Source organism: Sphaerodactylus townsendi, linkage group LG12 (assembly GCF_021028975.2).
Source record: "Sphaerodactylus townsendi isolate TG3544 linkage group LG12, MPM_Stown_v2.3, whole genome shotgun sequence".
Taxonomy (NCBI): Eukaryota; Metazoa; Chordata; class Lepidosauria; order Squamata; family Sphaerodactylidae; genus Sphaerodactylus; species Sphaerodactylus townsendi.
The window spans coordinates 41,185,267-41,206,259 of NC_059436.1; the positions used below are offsets into that span (position 1 = coordinate 41,185,267).

A 20,993-nucleotide genomic window follows, 5' to 3' on the forward strand; every position below is an offset into this window, starting at 1 on the left:
ATTAGAATGATCCCTGGCATTTTTTTTTAAAAAAAATATTTCTTTTCAGAAACAAATTCCATTTGGATCATATTATCTTCCTTGAGAGTTCCTGTCAGAGGTCAAAGAGGGGACTTACATGGCGTGAACCCAGTTAAACCAGGCCCAGGACAGCGCTCCCAGTTCTGCTTACGTAAACTACCCATAAACGGGAGGTGAAATGTGATTTGCCTGGGATTATAAGGTGTTGCCTCAAGCGGCTTGATTCTAAATGAGGATCGAATGTCTTACTCAATTTATCAGATTAGAGGCTTCTTACGGAGCAGGAGAGCGTTATCGTACCGGTGCCTGACTTGCGGCGAGTGTTGGTAGGTGGCACTGCTGACACATCGAGGGTGTTTTGCTGTGGATTCCTGCTGTCAATTTTGTTTCTCCCTCCCTTCCTGTTTGTTCTCTGATGTTTGGTGCAACATGCCACTGGGTCATATAACCTCCTCGCTACCAACTTATGTCCAGTCCAGTGTCTTTCGCTAGCTCCTTCTTTGCCCTGCCCATCATCAGTATTTTTCTGGAATTTATTTCTGTAACGAAGTAAATGTTGCTGCTCTTGGTTAATTCTGATCTCACGAAGGACATTTCTGTAATCAGTTCCAGAACTGGAGGCCTCGTGTTTTCCTTCAGACCATTTGTCTTGTCCCTTTTATTATTATTTTTTATTATTTACTCCACTCATACCCAGGGATATCAGCCTCCAGGTGTGACCTGGGGAATCCTCCCAAATTACCGCTCATATCCAGACTACAGTGATTGGTTCCCAAGGAGAAAATAGCTTCTTTGGAGGATGGACACTGGGCTTTGTACCCCAGTGAAGTCTTTGTCCTCCCCAACCTCCATCCCCAAATCTTCAGTTTCCTAACCTAGATCAGGTAATCCTACCCCCTTCCCCCACCAATAGCCAGGGGGGAGCTGTCAATCCTAGTTCACTGGGAGAAAATGGCAACCTCAGAGGGCAAACTCTATGGTATACCCAGTGGTGGGATTCAAATAATTTAACAACCGGTTCCGGTGGTGGGATTCAAATAATTTAACAACTGGTTGTTTACAAGCATCATTTTAACAACCGGTTCTGCCGAAGTGGTGCGAACCTGCTGAATCCCACCACTGGGTATACCACAGGTCCTAGAGGAAATACTTCTCTAGATTAAATCCTGGCAACCCTATTAAGACGCCACTTTTCTCCCACATGGGAACACATCCAACACTTTCTCCTTCATTTTGCTAGTTACAGCAATGCAGGTTTTCTAGGGAGAAATTAAAGTGATTATATTTGTCAACATGGGGATATTTACACATGTGTGCATATGTTCCTGATGGTTGGTAAAACACTAAACAGAAAGAATATAGACATGGTCATTGCCACAATGTTGCTTTTGTGTTGTGTTTTATCAGAGCAATAGATTCCCATCAGTGGTATACAGAGGGAGAAAGATTCACGTAAACTGAAATAACCAAAAAGCCGTGAGGGAAATGCACATGCCTTGTATGAAATTGAAAACAGGGAAAATGGGGGATCCCTGATGCCTCGATTGTGCTTTAGAAACAAGACCTGGTAACTCAGAACTGCATGTTTAGGAAGAAGTTCAGAAGGAAAGCATCCCAACAACAAAGGGCTTGTGGTTATTAAGAAAGTCTTCTTAGTAAAACATAGGGGATACATTTCGTTTTGTCATAGTTAACTGCATAGTATTATAAAATGGCGCCTGGAGCTTGCCCTAGTGCCGCACCCACTCACCCCCCAGCTGCACAGTTGAATGCTGGTGAGTGGGGCTTGCCCCGTCTCCAATTTCCACTTGGAGGTTGGTAGTGGCAAGGGCCCATTTGGACCTGGCTGTCGCTTCTAGCTTTATACTGTTGACTGTTCCCAAGCTTCACCTCCAGTCAGGTGGAGCTTGGAGTGCAGAGACAACAGTGTAAAGCATAGGTGTCAAACTCGTGGCCCTCCAGATGTTATGGACTACAGTTCCCATCATCCCCTGCCAGCATCATGCTGGCAGGGGATGATGGGAACTGTAGCCCATAACATCTGGAGGGCACGAGTTTGACACCTATGGTGTAAAGGTAGAGGAAAAAGCCACCAGGGCTCCATCAGACAGGACCTTGCTAATCTACCCCTCCACGTGGAGATGGAGTATGAACCTGTTGCTATGGTTTTGTGAGCCTGACTTGGAAAATACACTTTGTCGTTGTTTCTTGAGGTTCTGCTTGTTATCCAGTTAATGGACTTAGATATGTATATATAACACTTGGACTGCTATGATTTGCACTACAGATGTTTATATGGCTGTTAATATTAAATGTACATGAGTTAGCATGCACTGGCTTTACTTACAGCCACTGTCTAGTGCAGTGGTGGCGAACCTATGGCACGGGTGCCAGAGGTGGCACTCAGAGTCCTCTCTATGGGCACACGCAAACAGAGTGCCCCCCAACACATCTAGGCTGGCCTGGGCCACTGGGTTCAATTATTAGCATTAAACCTAAGACCTAGTTTGGGGGAAGCAGTGTAGGTAACCCTGTTAAGCGCTGTTAAACCCCACTGATTTTCATGCGAAGAACTTAAGCGCAATCCTTTCCCTGGGAGTAAGCTCGGTTGCTGGCAATGGGGCTTGCCTCCTAGGGTCATGATTCACCCATTGGAAGAGATGCATGGTTGCTTCAAAGCAAAGACACCGACTACCACCAAGCTTACTCCCGAGTAACGCACGCCCTGGAGCCAACCATTTTTTCTAAACTAAAACCCAGGTTTTGGGTTGCAATTTGGGCACTCGGTCTCGAAAAGGTTAGCTATCGCTGGTCTAGTGGTTAGGATTTGTTTGTCCACTGATATAGCAGCCCTAGGTGTCAGCCATGGTTTGTGTAGCTTCCATGGTTTGTGGGGACTGTTGTGGATGGACGGAAGGATTAATATCCCCAAAACAGCCTAGTAAATATTTTTTAATAATGAAATTAGTGTGGATAGGATTGCAGCATCAGTAATAGAGGTAAGAGCCTTAGCAAAGAATTAGCTACCAGTAAACTTTCCCAGCTGGCATGTTTGCTTCCATGAATGTTGGTAAAACAATAGTGAAAGTAAGGTTTTCAAAAGCTTGGAAATTTTCCTAATTTAGACACTTGAGTGTTGAGATTCAAATGTGATTTCTAGCTTGTACATCAAAATTTGATTCTTGGTTGTTATGATTCACGGAATCAGTGAAAATAAAATGAACTTTACTGCACGCTGTTGCAAGTTATCAACTGCTGTGTCTGAGGCTGATCTACATGTCTCCTGTTAAATGTTGGCAGATAGTCCAAGTATGGTGGTATAGCCTACTGTCTACTTCTGCAAAATCATCAGATATCAAATGCTGAATGTTCACACAACTATAAAAATACTTTTTGTAGAGGGGATAGTGGGTGGGGATTCATTTAGAACAGGGGTCTGCAACCTGTGGCTCTCCAGATGTTCATGGACTACAATTCCCATCAGCCCCTGCCACCATGGCCAATTGATGATTTAGAAACTTTGTGGTGGGACCTTAAATAGGATTGCCAACTCAAAGCTGGGAAATTCCTGGAGATTGGTGGAGTTTAGGGATAGGAAGGAACTGGGCATGTTATACTGCCGTAAAATCCTCTCTCTAAAGCAGTGGTTTTCTCCAGGGAAAGTGATAAGAGCATAAGAACGTAAGAACTAGCCTGCTGGATCAGACCAGAGTCCATCTAGTCCAGCACTCTGCTATTCGCAGTGGCCCATCAGGTGCCTTTGGGAGCTCACCTGCAGGAGGTGAAAGCAATGGCCTTCTGCTGCTGCTGCTCCTGAGCACCTGGTCTGCTAAGGCATTTGCAATCTCAGATCAAGGAGGATCAAGATTGGTAGCCAGAGATCGACTTCTCCTCCATAAATCTGTCCAAACTCCTTTTAAAGCTATGATATCTGTTGCCTGGAAATCAGTTATAATTCTGGAAGATTTTTGTGCCTCACCTGGAGGTTGGCAACCCTATACTTTATTTTTGCAGTTATTTAAAAACAAAATCTTTGAATCCCATTAAGACATCTCTGACTGTATTGTACAGATGTCTTTTTTTAATGCATTTTTAACGTAAAGGTAAAGGTGTCATCAAGTAATTACTGGCCCATGGGGTGATACCACATCACGACATTTACTAAGCAGACCATGTTTATGGCGTGTTTTGCCATTGCCTTCCCCAGATATTTTTTCTTAACATAGGGAGGTACTATATGGAGGAAGAGAATGGGCAGTGGCAAAGGGCCAAGACCAATCTCTGGATAAATGGTGCTGCTGAGTGTGATCTTGAATGCTATTTCATTGTATTATTTTTTAAATATTTATTGTTGTCATCTCTGTTTTGCAGAAATTATGGCTGATGTGATAAAGAAGGTGAAAAAGAAGGGAGAATGGAAGGTAAGGTTCTTGTTCATAGGGTTACGGGCACAAGTAGGAAAATATGGGGACCACGTCAGATTGGGGAAAAAAACGTAGCTGTGGAATGGTCACGTGAATGTTCTGTTGTTGCTTACATGTGACAGTGCTCAGAGTCTGATAGCAAGGGGGGGAGGCCATATCAAACAGATTTGTTTGAATACCAAATCTAGTGCTGGGCTATTTTGACCTTCCTTCCTTCCTTCCTTCCTTCCTTCCTTCCTTCCTTCCTTCCTTCCTTCCTTCCTTCCTTCCTTCCTTCCTTCCTTCCTTCCTTCCTTCCTTCCTTCCTTCCTTCCTTCCTTCCTTCCTTCCTTCCTTCCTTCCTTCCTTCCTTCCTTCCTTCCTTCCTTCCTTCCTTCCTTCCTTCCTTCTCTCTCCTCTCCTTTTTTGTTCAGGTGCTCGTGGTGGATCAACTGAGCATGCGCATGCTCTCCTCCTGCTGCAAAATGACCGACATCATGACTGAAGGGATAACAAGTGAGTGGAGCAACTGGCAACCTCTGCACACCTATCTTGCACCCTCTGCATTGACTGCATGTCCCTCAGTTGCCCCTCTTTGTGGAAATCATCAAAAGTAGTTTACACGAGTGCAGGGAAGAGAAAAAAGAATAAGGGTCTTAACCATACACTGTTCGTATAAAGAGAGTTGTTTATTAAACTACTGGCCACAGTGGCTGTACTGCTTGATTTATTTGCTACATTTGTTGTACCTGATTTCCGGTCTTTGGATTAGCACCATGAAACATCGCTGTCAGCATGGAGTGCCTGTGTTATGTGATGCCAACACAGGTCTTTTCTGCACAACACAAATAAAACAACTTTAGGGTGTTAAAGGAATAATTTTGGGGAGGAACTCTGCGCACACACACACACACGCACACACACACAGAGCGTCCTCAGGACATTTTATTTCAGCTCAATTAATGACTTTTTCCCTGAAGTTGTTTTTTTTAAAACATCTCCTGCTTGCTGTTCAGAGATCAGAAGACATTTTATTTTCCCCTCCTTACCCACCCCCCTTTCAGTTTCTGAACAGCTCATGCCTGCCGTTTTCTGGTGCTTCCTGGATTCTCCGTGCCGCCCACCATTTTCAGAATGTTCCCCTTGGAATTTCCTCTGAATGCAGCTTATCTGCCCATCATTTCAATGTGCAAAGTTCGTTATTAAAGTAAGTTTTTCCTGGCAATGCCACGCACGTGTTCCTTTTTCTTTTTCTTTTAATGAGATACCTTCAAAACTATGACACGATAGGAGAGTTGATTCTCATATCATTTCGTTGTAGCTTCAAAGATATCTTATTTTTTAAAAGGAAGTGAAATGACGGGGAGGATGAGCTGCAAGCAGAGGAAACCTCATGGGACATTGTTCAAATGGTGGGCAGCACAAAGAATCCTGAAGCGGTAGAAAATGGCGGGCACAAAACCAAAAGTGAGAGCTGGAGGTGGGGAAGGCAGGCAGGCAAATGAAATGTTGTATCTGGAAACACCCCCCCCCCCCCCCCGCATACTACGTGGGCAAAAAAAAAAAGAAGCAAAAACTTCTTTTGAAAATGTTTGCAAGACTTTTTATTTGTGCTGTTCAGAAAGAACCAGCTATCCTTCTTGGGGGAGACCCAAAGGGACCTTGACAGGGAACGCGTTTCCTTAAAGTGAGAGAGGCCATTGTGAGGTCTGCTCCACTACCTTCTGATGTTGCTCATTGCCCTCAGAATCTGGAGGGGGTTTCTAGCACTTTGTTCCTCTTCCTGACTAGACTGTTTTAGAACCTGGGGATGACAGCTGTGTAGCGATTAAAATGTTAGACTAGAATCTGAGAGACCTCAGATTCAAATCCCCACTCTGCAATGGAAACATCCCAGAATCCTCTGCAACATCAGAGGGGAAATCTGGGTTTCACTCCTAGCTTGTTTGGAATATGGTAAGATCTGCAGCAGCTTCTGGCACCTCCAACCTGGGCAGGTCCAGTGCTGAGAGATAACTAAGGTGGCAGCTCTTGCCTCTGGTGGATGGGTATCTTTAATGAGCTATAGCTTCCTATAACTGTCCCTGCCATTCTCTGATTCATGCTGTGGCAGGGAGGAGAGCAGTAGGTGAAGACAGAAGCTTCTCATCAGGACTTATAGAACTGTAAGCATTTGGTCCCTGGGGAAAGCTGAGGACCTTGGCATCTCCTGGCTTTTATCCCTGTTGACATCTGCTGTATTTGCACTTTCCCTACCCAACCTGATTGTGGTTTCTTGTCCAGTTGTGGAAGACATCAACAAGCGCCGAGAGCCACTTCCCAGTCTGGAGGCTGTGTACCTCATCACTCCATCTGATACGGTAGGTGTCTTACCCATAAAGTACTGTGTGAAAGAGGACAAATGACATGACTGTTGGACTCACCTGGGGTCTAGGGGGTGCTTACTATTTGGCCAGTTCAAGGGCTTCAACTTCCTTTTTAAAGAACATTTTTTTATATTTTTCAACAAATTACAAAAAATGAAAAATGATTGCATTACCCCATATGTCCCAGCCCGGCCTCTGCGCTCAGCAGAGGCAAATTTACTGGAGGTTTCTGGCCCCTCGATGACGCGGCTGGCCTCCACTCGGGACAGGGCCTTTACGGCTCTGGCACCGGCCTGGTGGAACCCTCTCCCGCCAGCTGTCCGGGCCCTGCGGGACCTTGGGGAATTCCGCAGGGCATGTAAGACTGAGTTGTTCCACTGGGCCTTTGGAGAGACCAGCCGCTGAAGGTGCCCCAGCGCCCTCCCCTGCTTTCTATGGGTCCCTAACATCGTCGGGACCCATTATTCTCTCTCTATTTCTTTTTAGGAGGGTTATGTAAGGGTTTCGCGGGGTGCTGTTTTAGCTTAAAATTGCTGTTTATATTGTATTTATGTTTTATATATGATGTTTTTATACATGATGTTTTTTGTGCACCGCCTGAGCCCTTCGGGGATAGGGCGATATATTAAATCTAATAATAAATAAATTAAATAAATAAAATTAAAGGAAATAAATAAATACACGGATCTGCATCAATTCTGATTATTATTCTGAAGAAAAACTTTTAAAACCACTTAAACAATCTACATTGATATTAATTGTAATAACGATTACTGCAGTTTAGAAGAAAATTTAAAGAGCAAATACAGATTAAACTTAAGCTCACAAACTATAACATCCTGATTAAATCACATATGCCTAAATAAGGTTTTACATTGAATAATAGTCAAGGTAAGATTTCCATTTTTCTTTTTTTTCCATTTTTCCCAGCTGTTCCTACTAATTCCAGCAATACATATATACCTATGAAAAGGAAAATCATATATTGCTGGAATTGACAGGAAGAGCTGAATACAACTATGTACTTTTCGGACTGAAAAGATGTCCAGGATCAGAGCTTACAGAGCAATTGTCCTGAGGCAACCTTCAGCAAATAGCAGCAGGGAGAATCCCTTCAGCAGCACACAAAAGGCCAGGTGCAAGCGGAAGGTGAAACTGACCAGAAAGCTTAATGGTCAGGCAGGAAAAATAAAATGCCTCCCAAGCTCTGCATTCCACACTGCCAGGCAGGGGATGTCTTGCAGGTACCTTAGGGAGAAATGGTGCACTTTAAGCATCCTCACATAGGACGGCTTGAGAAGAAATGAGGCGTTCTGAGGATGTCTTAGGGAAAAAGCTGTGTGGAATTGATTCCCAAGATGTCTTTTTTAGGTCAGCAGAAAGTCTCATTTGTGCTGTGTGGAACGAACAATACTGTCTCTGTACATGGAGGCTCTGTTTTGTTGTTGAGGCTTGCCATGACCCACCCTTTCTACACTGGATGCTTTTGGTCATGTGCTGAGTTAATCAATTAATCAGCTAAAGCTTGTGCACTGAAACACTCAAGAGGTCTTTATTTGTGGGTAAGAACCCCCATGAAGAATCTATCAATGCTGCTGCTTATGTCTTCTAGTCTGTCCGCTCACTCATCAATGACTTCAAGGATCCCCCAGCTGCCAAGTACCGGGCTGCCCATGTCTTCTTCACCGATTGTAAGTATTCTGGGAATTGGGTTGGTTCCTTTGTTGTTGCCACCCACTGTTGGGGGGATTATTTTGTTGATTTTGCTGCTCCACATGAAGTTTCTGCATGGGGAGTGGCAAAATTGGCAAAATAACCCAGCATTGTTTTTTGCATTAGAATACCTTTTTGGGGTGGGTGGGTGGGGGTACATGTCAGGATATCCTAATCCAAGGATTATCCTGGGAAGGGGAAGAAAGACTCCAAACCCAAGGACACTTAAAACCCTGGGGTCTGAATCCACAAATTCCATCATGTTAGTTGCTCCCACCAGTCTTTTTGTCTCTTCCCAATAGCCAGAAACCGTAGGGAAAACTTCCAGCCTTCCCAGGAATACAAACAAGACAGTCAGCCCTGCAAGGCAGATGACTCACTGAGTGAATTTCACCCAGTAGTTAACCTGGGCCTAGGCCTGGATTTAATTGACGCCTCCTGAAGACAAAAAAACCCCTCCAAAATATGACTAAAGAATAAAACAAAATTGGTTTCAAGGCAAAAGTCAAAACAATATGTTACCCAATTCCAGGTGTATCCTTTGGTTTCAGAAAGACCACTCTATCCAGAACAAAATCCCAAGGTGCCAGGAAGCCATAGTTTATGGCAAACAGAAGCACATCCATCAAGATCCAAAATGGTGATTCCAAGAACCCTAAGTGAGGTACCAAGGCAACACAATTTGATAGACTGAATTGCCGAACTTTATGGCAGATGATTTGAGGTGATCAGGGCCCATTGACCAATCAAATGAATGCTTGGTGAGCTAAGGCAATTACTCTTCCTTTTGCTGACCAGGGAATCTTAAGGGTAGAGAATGAGATTTATGAAGGGTAGGATTTATTCTGCAGTCATAACCCCTCCCTTCTCACAATGAGACTGTAATAGTACCATCAGCTTAATTGCTTGGAATGCAGCACCAAGTTCTATGGCCTTGAACATTTGGGAACAAGCACTTGGCTCCTTATCAGTTGTAAAGGCCTGAGCTCAGCTACATTGCCAGCCCCCATTGAATTCCTTTCTATTATTTTATACTAGCCCTCAGCATGAATCCGAATTCAAAAGCAAGAAACTGCAAGTGAAACTCAATTGGGGTGTTGTGTGGTTTCCGAGCTGTATGACCATGTTCTAGTAGCATTTTCCCCTGACGTTTCGCCTGCATCTGTGGCTGGCATCTTCAGAGGATCTGATGGTAGTAAAGCAAGTGGAGTATGTATACCTGTGCTTTACTACCATCAGTTCCTCTGAAGATGCCAGCCACAGATGCAGGCGAAACGTCAGGAGAAAATGCCACTTGAACACGGCCATACAGCCTGGAAACCACATGACACCCCAGTGATTCTGGCTGTGAAAGCCTTCGACAATACATGAAACTCAATTTCTTGACAGTGTAGTCCAAACTTGTCTTATTTTTGTGTGTGATCCTTACAACAGCCCTTTTGATTTTCCCCACCGTGCATCTGTTGCTATTATTATGCAAATATTTTGCCCGCTGAAGTTAACTGACTCATTAGCCGAAATTCTCACTGGAACTTTCTTCATTAACATAGAGCAGTGGTGGCGAACCTATGGCACGGGTGCCAGAGGTGGCACTCAGAGCCCTCTCTGTGGGCACACGCAAACAGAGTTTGTCATGTGGGGGGAAATCGCGCCCCCCCCAATCTAGGCTGGCCTGGGCCGCTGGGCTCTATTATTAGCATTAAACCTAAGACCTAGTTTTGGGGAAGCAGTGTAGGTAACCCTGTTAAGCGCTGGTAACCCCACTGATTTTCATGCGAAAAACTAAAGCATGATCCTTTACCTGGGAGTAAGCTCGGTTGCTGGCAATGGGGCTTGCTTCTGAGTAAACCCTCCCAGGGGCGTGATTCACCCGTTGGAAGAGTTGCACAGTTGCTTCAAAGCAAAGCCACCGATTACCACCAAGTTTACTCCCGAGGAACGCATGCCTCAGAGCCAACCGTTTTTCCTAAACTAAAACCTCAGTATTCAGGTTAAATCGCCATGTTGGCACTTGGTGATAAATAAGTGGGTTTTGGATTGCGGTTTGGGCACTCGGTCTCGAAAAGGTTCGCCATCACTGACATAGAGGGTATTGTTTGCCAATTAATCTGCCATTGTGCCTTCTTTTTGCTTAGTGCTGAGTTTACAGTTGCATGGAAGGTGACCAGGGTCTCTGAGGGCTGGGTGGGATCATCTATCCAGTTTATATGTCTCTTTCCTTAAGAAATGATTGTGGAGAGGAAAAGAAGCTATCCAAGCTTGCCCATATGGATCTGAACGTCTTGCCATTACTTTTTAAATAGTATATTATAATCCGGCTTTGGGGATAATATTTGGTTGAAAGGCAGGATATGGACATTTTCAAATAAACTGAGCTTTTAAACAACGTGGGATGAAAATTGAATAAGTGTACAGGACATCAAATTGTAGAATTCTATGCTCATGGACATATTGTTGCTCACTAGTATTAGATGGCTTTAACTGGGATTAGATAAATTCTTGGAGGATAGGACCATCAATGACTACTAGTGGAGATGAATGACGAGAACTTCCACATTCAGAGACCATAAATCTCTAACTGCTTACCACTGCTCAAATCAGAGGCGTAGCTCCAGGGGTGAAGGGGGTGCGTGACACACTGGGCACACGCCCCTGTGGGGTATGACGGGGGTGGGACGGGGCGGACATTGGCATGGCAGGGGTAGAGGACGTACCAGTGCACCAGGCACTTCCCCCCTTACTACGTCTCTAGCTCAAAGATAACATTAAGGGAAGATTTTGGCCTTTATACCCTGTTCATTGGCCTGTCTGTTTTCCCTCCAAAGCAACTGGTTGGCTTCTGTGCAACAGAGTATCCTGGACAACGTGGATCACTGGTCCAATCCAACAGTGCTCTTATGTTCTTATGAGCCACTTTCAGCTCTCAAAGATGGGAAAACAACTCCCATGATCTCTCTACAGTCAATGAGAGCCTGTAGTAGACACTAACTGAGTCTCCTATTTCTCTGTGGATTTTGTCCAGGGTTTGGTGGTAGCAGTGGAGTGTCTCATTATATTAAACTGTCTTTGGGGCATCCATATTATTGCAGTGTTGACTCTCATGTCTTCTCCCTCCCCAGCATGCCCTGATGCACTGTTCAATGAGCTGGTGAAATCCCGTGCGGCAAAAGTAGTCAAGACACTGACAGAAATCAACATTGCTTTCCTGCCGTACGAGTCGCAGGTGAGTCTTGGGGGGCGGGGAGAGGGAGAGCAATTGTGGGCAGGCTAGACTGGATGGCAGGAAGTCAGTTGTTTAAATCCAGATCTTCTTAAATCTTGTTATCGCTCCTGAATGTTGTGTGTTTGTGTGGGACTGGCCTTCTTAGAGCCCCCCACAAATCGCAAGGAGAAGAAGTGACAGCATTATACACTAGCATTGGAAATCCTGCCTAGCTACGGATGCCATATCTGTCCAGACTTCCTGAAGGGAAAGAGGAGGATTTGAAGGGATTACGTCATAACTTTCAGCAAGAGAAAATAACTCTGGCAGGAGGAAGCTGCTTTTCTGTTCTTCTCATCTTCCTTGATTATTTTCCTACTGCTTATCCCTCTGTTCTGTGCTTAGCTTTTCCAGCTTCCAACCCCCCTGCTTTCTCTCCTTCACCATTGGCTAGATCCTTGGCCCAACATAGTGCAGCCGGGGAGGGGAAGAAGCTACTTGACCATCTGCTGCACAACCACCCACCTCCTGGGTTGGGGGGGGGGGCTGTGACTGGGAGCAGATGGCGAGAGCTGCGTGCAGAGCCATAAATACCAAATTCAACAGGTTCCTTTTTTCCCTGCTGACCCAGGCGCACAAACCCTTTGATTGCAAGCTTTTGTCGCTAGGAGCAAACATTCCAGTTGTAAGCGAGCAGAGGACGTGGGTGCCGAAAGACTCAAAATTTCACACACACTGACCTACGATTGCTGTTCACAAAGTCCAGTGCTGGATGTCCCATGTTCAGTTTCTGATATCTTCAGTTAGAGGATCTCAGGACGCAGGGAAAAGGTCTTTCTTTGCTTAAGACTTCAAAGAGCTGCTGCCAGCCAAAAGATGATATTTTATGATTTTATTATAGTCCTATCCTGCATTTCTCCCATCGTAGTGCTCTGAGGTTTTCGGAAGGTACCAAGGAGAGCTCCCTTCCAAGCATTGACCAAATCCAGCAAGGGTTTGTATCTTCAGATCATGTCCTGGGAGGATACTGGGCTACACGGAAAGCTTCAGGTGTCCATAGCTTCAAGGACAGTCAGGGCAGCTTCAGGTGTCGATAGCTATGCTGGAGGAAGGCCATGATTCAGTGCACTCTTGCATGTGGGGAGATTCAAGTTGCAGATGTTGGGAAGGATCCTCCTCTCATCCAGACTGGTCAGGTGCTGACAGTGTTCAGTGAAGCGATGGTGTGTCTTGGTTTGAAGCAGCTTGATGTGTTCCTAGCAAAATGAGAATTAGGTAAAGGACTGTAAATTGTAGGCTAGATAATGGTGGGGGGAGGGGTAGATGGCCTCCAAGTTAAAAAGCATGCTTTTTGGTTGGAGCCCCTGTACTATTTAGGAAGTAAGTTCTGGTATCCTCTAGTGATGTTTGGGTCACAAATTTATTTATTTATATTTTTGGGTGAACAAGAGGGTCCTCCGAGGGCCAAGCTGGCAAAGAAGTTTCTGACTGCTTTAACTTTTCCTCCTCCTTCATAATTCAGAGCATCTGGGCTTATTGTCTTTTCTCTTTGTTTTTTGGATCCCATGTTAGGTGTACTCCCTGGACTCTGCTGACTCTTTCCAGAGCTTCTACAGCCCTCACAAGGCCCAGATGAAAAACCCCATCCTGGAGCGCCTGGCAGAGCAGATTGCAACCCTCTGTGCCACTCTGAAAGAATACCCCGCAGTCCGATACAGAGGGTACGTTGGAAACCAAAGTGCTACTCCCAACAGGGGAAGAGCATTGTCTTCCTGCCTTGATTCTGAATTTCCTGTAGGGATGTGTGTATCCTCTGTTGGAAACAGGGCAAAAGGTGGATCTTGATCAGATCCAGCAAAGTGGTTTGTCGCTCTTCAAATGGGGTGTACTTACAGAGTCTGTTAATTGCTTCTGCCACCTTAATACGGGTCAAGAGGCTAACTGGAGAAGCCACAGAGATCCTTAAATATTGTTTGTGTCCCCTTTGGCAGAGACTACAAAGATAATGCCATGCTAGCCCAGCTGATCCAGGACAAACTGGATGCTTACAAGGCGGATGATCCAACCATGGGTGAGGTGAGAGAGGCTTTGCATGTAGGGCTGTCTGATCCTCCTAGTCATAGGTGAGGGATGGTGGAGGTTTGGTTGACAGATTCTGGTTGGGAAACTTCTGGAGATTTTGGGGTAGGGCCTGGGGAGGACAGTGGGGTACAGCCCATAGAATCCACCCTCCAAATTATCCACTTTCTCCATGGGAATTGAAAAAAACCTCTAAAAGGATATGGCATAAGAATGTTATTAAAATACTACAAAAGGAAATACTTCTTTACTTAGCATGTAGTTGAATTATGGCATTCACTGCCAGTGGACACAGTGATGGCCATGAACATAGGTGGTTTTACATGGAGACTGGATTTGTGGAGGAGAAGTTAATTAATGGCTAGGAGGGATGGAGACTAGACTCGAAGATTCAGGTGCGTCGAATTCTGGATTCGGCCCTGGGTGCATCTGAGCATATTTGGGCCAAAATCGGCCTGAATATTTCCTGCCCGAATATGAACAAATCCGAATGCGAGGCATTCAGGCTTTTTTTTGGTATTTTTGGTGTTTATTTGTGTTAGCACCTGCAGGGCATTTTTAAAGCTAGTGGCACCACAATTTGAGGGTCTCATCCAGAGACTGTCCTGATGATATCAACTAAGTTTGGTTCAGGGGATCCAAAGTTATGGACCCCCAAAGGGGGTGCCACATTCCCCATTGTTTCCAACGGTAGCTAACAGGAGATGGGGGCTACCCCTTTGAAGGCCCATAACTTTGGACCCTCTGAACCAAACTTCACCAAACTCAGATGGTATCATCAGGATCATCTCTGAATGAGATCCTGGAATTTTGGTGCCAGTAGCTTTACAAAATGCACCCCTGACAGGCACCCCAAGAAATTTGCCCAGATTTTCTGCTTTGCAGCGCCTTGGCTCCATTGTAGCCAATGGGGAATTTCTGAGTGAATAAGCAGGCTGCCCATTTTTGAAGATAGAGGCACCAGACTTTCAAGGTGGCTCCAGGAGGCCCTCCTGGTAATAGCATCCAGCCTTGGTGAACTTTGCTTCTGGGGGTTCAATTTTATGGCCCTCCAAAAGGCTTATTTTGTTTCCCTTCTCCTACACATGAAGCTTGCTGGCTGAGTTCTTTCAGAACTCACTCAACCCGCCCACCCCCACCGCCCCTGGAAGCAAAGTTCACCAAGCCTGGATGCTATTACCAGGAGGGCCTCCTGGAGCTACCTTATGATCTCCTGGGGGATACAAGGACAATCATATATTTTGTTTTTCTCTCCCACTACCCCCTAGGGTCCGGATAAAGCTCGATCCCAGCTGGTCATCTTGGACCGCGGTTTTGACCCCAGCTCCCCAGTGCTGCACGAGCTGACATTCCAAGCTATGAGCTATGACCTGCTGCCCATTGATAATGATGTTTACAAGTAGGGACCCACCTATACTGAGAATTATGACATGTTTTGTTTCTTGTCTTTATGTAGAAGTTGCCTTTGAAAACAGTGTGCTGGGACTATGGGGTGTCAAATGCTTTTAAACCAGTTAAATAGTTTCAGCTGCCAGCTTGCACAAATGGTCATCTGATTCTTGCCATAGCCAGTTGTGTGTGAGTAAAAGAGAAATGCTCAAAAAGGATACAGTGGGATCCCAGCCCTTCCTGCAGTAAAGCACCTTGGCCCTCAGTTCCAGGCATTTGCCTTAACAACAGCACACATGAAAACCAATGTACATAGGCTCTGTCCTCATGATTGTGAACACTACTTTTTTGAATACTCCCCCACCATACACATAGCTCTTGAAACCTGTATGTGTGTAAGGCTGTTTCACTCTGATCAGAGGCTTTTGAAAATTGGAATTGCCAGTCATGGATGGAGCCTGTGAGCATAGTTGAGATCTATTTAGGGAATGCACAGAACCAATTGCATGGCCTGTAAGCTCAATCTTGAGCAGGAATTGGCCAATATATGCCTGGTCCTCTCCTGCCTCCCACAGTTGTCCCCTGTACATATGCTGTATGTACAGGGCTTACATAGATTGACTTCCCTGCAAATCAGTTTCCCTTTCAAGAGGGGTGCATGCTTTTGAAAGTCATCTTTGAGAGGACCACAGCCCGTGGTAAGTCCACTCTACATAATGGTGGAAAGGGGTTTCTCCAGGGTGACTCGCTTCTGCATTCTTGAGGACTAACCTGTTCTCGATGTTCTCAAGTCAGTAACTTGGAGCTTTGCGTTTTGCTGCCAGTTAGGTTATAACAAATGGAACCTTTTATCAGCAAGAGTGGCGCTTTACGTGTTGATGTCACATCTCTCTAGTACCCCAGCTATGCCACAGTGTCTTTCTGTGTTTCATATGTCTTTGAGACCATTTTATTTTGCTATTTTGAGGAATAGTGGGAGATTATTTACAGCGTCTTGGTGGAGCGGCTGGGGAGCAGCAGAAGGGAATTGGGGTTCTGCTGCTTGAAGCCGCAAATTAGCATCTGTAGGTCAGCATCCCTCAGAATATGGTAATCGCCTGTAGTTCAGATGGCTTTTTAAAAGGGGGAATTATACAAATTCAGGGAGAATAATTATACGCATTACTGTTAGCTGGGAGCAGGGGCATAGCTGTGAAAAACAGCGTTTGGAGATCACCCTGGGTGCTGCCCTCCCCCGCAGCTTCTCCCTATACCAAAACTTCCTATGGGGGTTTTGGGCAAGGGTAAGCTCTGCTGACTGGCGTTCAATTGCACGCCTGTCCCGAAATCCATGTGCTCGGGGGCAGAATGCAGTTGCAAGTGGGAAGGTGCCCTGCAATGTGCCCCTACATCTGTGGGAAGTGATGGCCGAGTCTCTACTCCCTTCACCCCCTCGCTCTGCCACTGTCTGGGAGAGCTAAATGCAACAGAAGTGGTATCTCCCTGCATGTGGGCTGCTGGGGCAAATGATTGCAAAGACCTGTTGCCTTTGTGTCTTGTTTATGGGCATTGTAGAGGCATCTGGCTAATCTCTGCATGAGAATTAACGATGGAGTAAATGGTCTGGTGTGTCCGGCTTATTCATCTTAATTGTTTTACAAGTTTTCATTGCTTGATGAAAAAGCACCCTGCGGATCTTGGAAAATTACAGGGCATCTCTTCCCTTCCCCCTCCAACCCCCCACCCCCCAGGTACGATACGAGCGGCATTGGGGAAGCCCGTGTAAAGGAGGTTCTGCTGGACGAAGATGATGATCTCTGGGTGACCTTGCGTCACAAGCACATTGCCGAGGTGTCCCAGTAAGAACTCTTCTCCCTTTCTTCCTTTCCTTCTTTGTGGGTGACTGTCTGAGGCAGCCTTGCAATATGAGAAATATTAATTGTTCTGCCCATTAACTGCACCCATTAAAGTCACACAAAACTCCTGTTCTGTAAGCAAAAAAGCAATCAATAAGCCTTTATTGGCATACAGAACATACAATATAAATACAGTTAAAATTACTAGATAAAAACTTCACACTGTATCATAAGTTCAGTTCGCAAACCTCAGCCAGAAACTTTGCCACTGCGAGACAACAGTCAAAATCATTACAGTTTAAGAGCATATTTACTTTATCAAGCTCTGTAAGGGTTTTCATAGAGTCAATGACTTGTAATAATAAGCTGGATCTTGGATTCCGGTAAAGTGGGCAGTGGAGGAGAATGTGCGCAATGGAATCCAACTGCCCTGGACTGCAGGGGCAAAACCTCTTATCCTCTATGGAGCGAGGGAGGGCATAATATTAAATCTAACCAGCATGTAGGCTCTCCTATATATAGGGTTGGTAAGTGCTGCAATATAGTAGGCTGGGTTTCCCTGCGAGCAGGATTTGTTGGCCAAGCTCTGCAGTTGTTGGTAATCCATTGCTAGTAGCCGTTCTTTGATGAGGGCAAATGTCTCAGTATGGGTTAGCATGTTCAGAGAGTCCCTGTTCTGTAAATAACATAGAAAAATGAATTACCATTTTATAATTCTTGACTAAGGTTAGGGATTTGGCACTTACCCTAGAAGTATGAGATCCATATATACAAATACACATGGACACACACACACACGCACGCCAATAATTAATTGTAAGTAGTCTTTTTTGTCTTCATAAAAAATGCATACAACACTGGAGCGTTATGATACACACACACAGAGACGCATATACATATATACATAATGCAAAGTATACTGCCCAGTTCTTGCCACTTTTGTCTGACCTGCTTAGATCATTAATATTTTACTGTAGTGTACCATCCTGTACTAAGTACTAAAGGATACACTTAACATTCTTTACGTATGTTGGCAAAAGGTATCCACATTTTAAAATAGACTTTAAGAAAGGGGTGGAGGCCGATGTGGCCTAATTGTGAAGCTAGACCATGGAGTCATCTAGCCGAGACCCACCTGTTAGCAGGACCTCGGCTGAGTCTCTTGGACAGAGCAGCGCCTGAGCCCCCTTACTGAAGGCCAGTTCTAGGTATCTGGGAGCAGTTTGCAAAATCTTTTCTGATGGGTTGGTTCCACCACTACTTTGTGACCCCTCATATGCAGAATGGCCACTTTCTGTAGTACTTCCTTGGTGTCCACTACAAACAAGGCTTAGAAAATGCGGGCTGTGTCATACTCTGTGACTATAGTCTCAATTGAAGAACTCAGAATTGGAACATGATATTCTTTATTGCAGAACTATAGCAGGTTATTGGCAGGTAGGAAACCACAGATCCAAATAGGACTTGCTATCTTCATAGCGGCAATATGGCAGGACCATCAGGGGCATGACAGCCTGCCCTAAACTGTAGGAACAGAAGATGCACCAGAATCTGCCTGCCCTCTTTTTCCTTTCGGTGGTTCTTGAGGATGGAAGAGCTGAACCCCAGCCTGTAAAAATCCTTGTGATGCCCTGTGAGTGGGGAGTGGTTTGTCTGTAGTTTGTTCTTCCGGGTCTGTGGGCCCCCAGCAATTGCCCAAGGGTGCCAATCCTTGAAGCCTACCTGATTTTTCTTTCTTAGGAAGCAGTTTGAAAGGACACGCGTCAAGGCTGTCCGCTTTCCCCTCTCTTGTTTATAATGTCCTTAGAACCCCTGTTGGAATATATCAGAACATCAAACGAAATAAAAGGAATACAAATTAACAAAATTGAATATAAAGTAAAGGAATATGCCGATGACTTGGCTCTATTTATAGACCTACAGGAAGAGTCTCAAAGACAACTGAAAAGGACACTAGAGAAATATAAACAAATATCAGGACTACAAGTGAACAAAAAGAAAACTAAGATATTAATGTTTAATTCAAACAAATATAAAGAAGAGCAAACTAAGGAAATAATGAAATTTGATATAGTTAATAAAATCAAATATCTGGGAATTACAATTACAAAGTCCAATATTTTACTTTTTCAAAACAACTATGAAAAAGAATGGAACACAATTAGAGACAAAGTAAAAAAAATGGAGTAATTTAAATTTAACACTCTTAGGGAAAATCGCACTAATTAAGATGACGGTGTTAGCCAAAATGAATTACCTGTTTCAAACAATACCAATTGTTACAAACAGAACTTTTTTTGAAAAATGCAAAAAAGATCTATCTAAATTTCTGTGGGGCAAACATAAAGTTAGAATAAAATATCAAATAATGTGCGATGAAATACAAAGAGGTGGTTTAGGATTGCCCAATCTAGAACTTTACTATGAGGCAACAAGTATGTTATGGTTCAGAGAGTGGATAACACTACAAAATACAGAATTACTTAACTTAGAAGGACATGACCTATTTTACGGATGGCATTACTATGTTTGGTACATGGAAGGAAAAGAATTGAAACACTTCCTGGATCATATTATAAGAAAGCCAATATATAGAATATGGGAAAAATTTAAGAGGGAAAATATGCTTAAAACTCCCAACTGGAAGCAGTTTGAAAGGACACTGCCAGCGTGTTTCCCCTTCTCTACCAGAAGGTTTTGACCTCTGTTAAACAGCACAAAACTTAACTTGATAGATCTGTTCCGTTTTGGAAAAAACTAATTAGCAGTACCACTTGGCCTCTTTGAAGATTGTGGAAGAGTCACTGGTGTGTCCCCTTTAAGGGTTGGGTGGGCGATGTTGAGAATTCAGAAAGGGCTTTGGAATATTAAATTCAAAACTATAAAGCTTACAAGAGTATACAGTGTGGCATCTACAGCCTTCCCTCTACCCCACCCCACCCCCCGTGACTCCAGTGTTCCCAGGGAACTTACATGAATCAGATGGGGAGGGAAAACCCCAGACCAGGATAGCCCTAGGCTAGCCTGATCTGGTCAGCTAAGCAGGATCAGCCCTGGCCAGTATTTATGGATGGTAGACCACAAGTCCAGGGTCACAATGCAGGGGCAAGACCATCTCTTTTCATACTTTGCCTTGAAAACCCATGTCTTTCGCAACTTGATGACAAAAAAAAATAAGGACAAGAAGTTAGGATGGAGAGGAGTATGTTTCAGACTGAGTTGGATTTCTTTCATTCCAGGGAGGTCACCCGGTCTCTGAAGGACTTCTCTTCCAGCAAAAGGATGAACACTGGTGAGAAGGTGAGATGGCACATAACCACTCATGAGGCACCTAAAGGGTTGTGGGAATCTATTTCCTCCAGTGGTAATTTCCTTTTGGATGATTTCAGATTCCTCATCCCTGCTGTTTTGATACCCACTCTGATTCTGTCATCCTAAACCCAGCAGCAACAATGTCAATAAGGTTCACACGCTTTGTTTGATTCTGATTTGTAGACAACTATGAGGGACCTTTCCCAGATGCTGAAGAAGATGCCACAATATCAGAAGGAGCTCAGCAAGGTAAATTCCCATGTTGTACAACACAGGTGTCAAACTTGCGGCCCTCCAGATGTTATAGACTACAGTTCCCATCAACCCCTGCCAGCATGATGCTGGCAGGGGATGATGGGAACTGTAGTCCATAACATCTGGAGGGCCATGAGTTTGACACCTATGTCAAGGTCTTAGGAAAGAATGCCCAGAATATCTTGCATTCGTCTGCTGCACTATGCTCTGAAATTGCTGTTTTGGTGGACTAAGTCATAGCTGGGTTTGTGCACCTGTCTGTGTTAAATGTCCTCTGGACCTTATTAAGAATTATGGGGTTTTTAAAAATGCATAATTTTTATTATTAATTTCATTTAATGGATTATATTTTTAACCAGAGGACCGTATTTTGTGAGATGATGAAGGTGGGGGGCAGCGGATGCACGCACGCACGCAT

The 20,993-nt window shown here is 44.5% G+C and overlaps 1 protein-coding gene across 2 annotated transcripts in view; it reads left to right on the top strand.

The window, feature by feature from the left end:
- The window catches only part of STXBP1 (syntaxin binding protein 1), a 66,432-nt gene that overhangs the window by 26,658 nt on the left and 18,781 nt on the right, over nt 1-20,993 (top strand). For both annotated transcript variants that reach the window (XM_048512875.1, XM_048512876.1), the window contains exons 2-12: nt 4,393-4,442; nt 4,859-4,940; nt 6,708-6,784; nt 8,403-8,481; nt 11,623-11,726; nt 13,278-13,426; nt 13,697-13,781; nt 15,053-15,183; nt 16,904-17,011; nt 20,248-20,308; nt 20,504-20,569. In XM_048512875.1, coding sequence (XP_048368832.1) covers nt 4,393-4,442; nt 4,859-4,940; nt 6,708-6,784; nt 8,403-8,481; nt 11,623-11,726; nt 13,278-13,426; nt 13,697-13,781; nt 15,053-15,183; nt 16,904-17,011; nt 20,248-20,308; nt 20,504-20,569 — 992 coding nt within the window. The remainder of the gene's footprint in view (nt 1-4,392; nt 4,443-4,858; nt 4,941-6,707; nt 6,785-8,402; nt 8,482-11,622; nt 11,727-13,277; nt 13,427-13,696; nt 13,782-15,052; nt 15,184-16,903; nt 17,012-20,247; nt 20,309-20,503; nt 20,570-20,993) is intronic.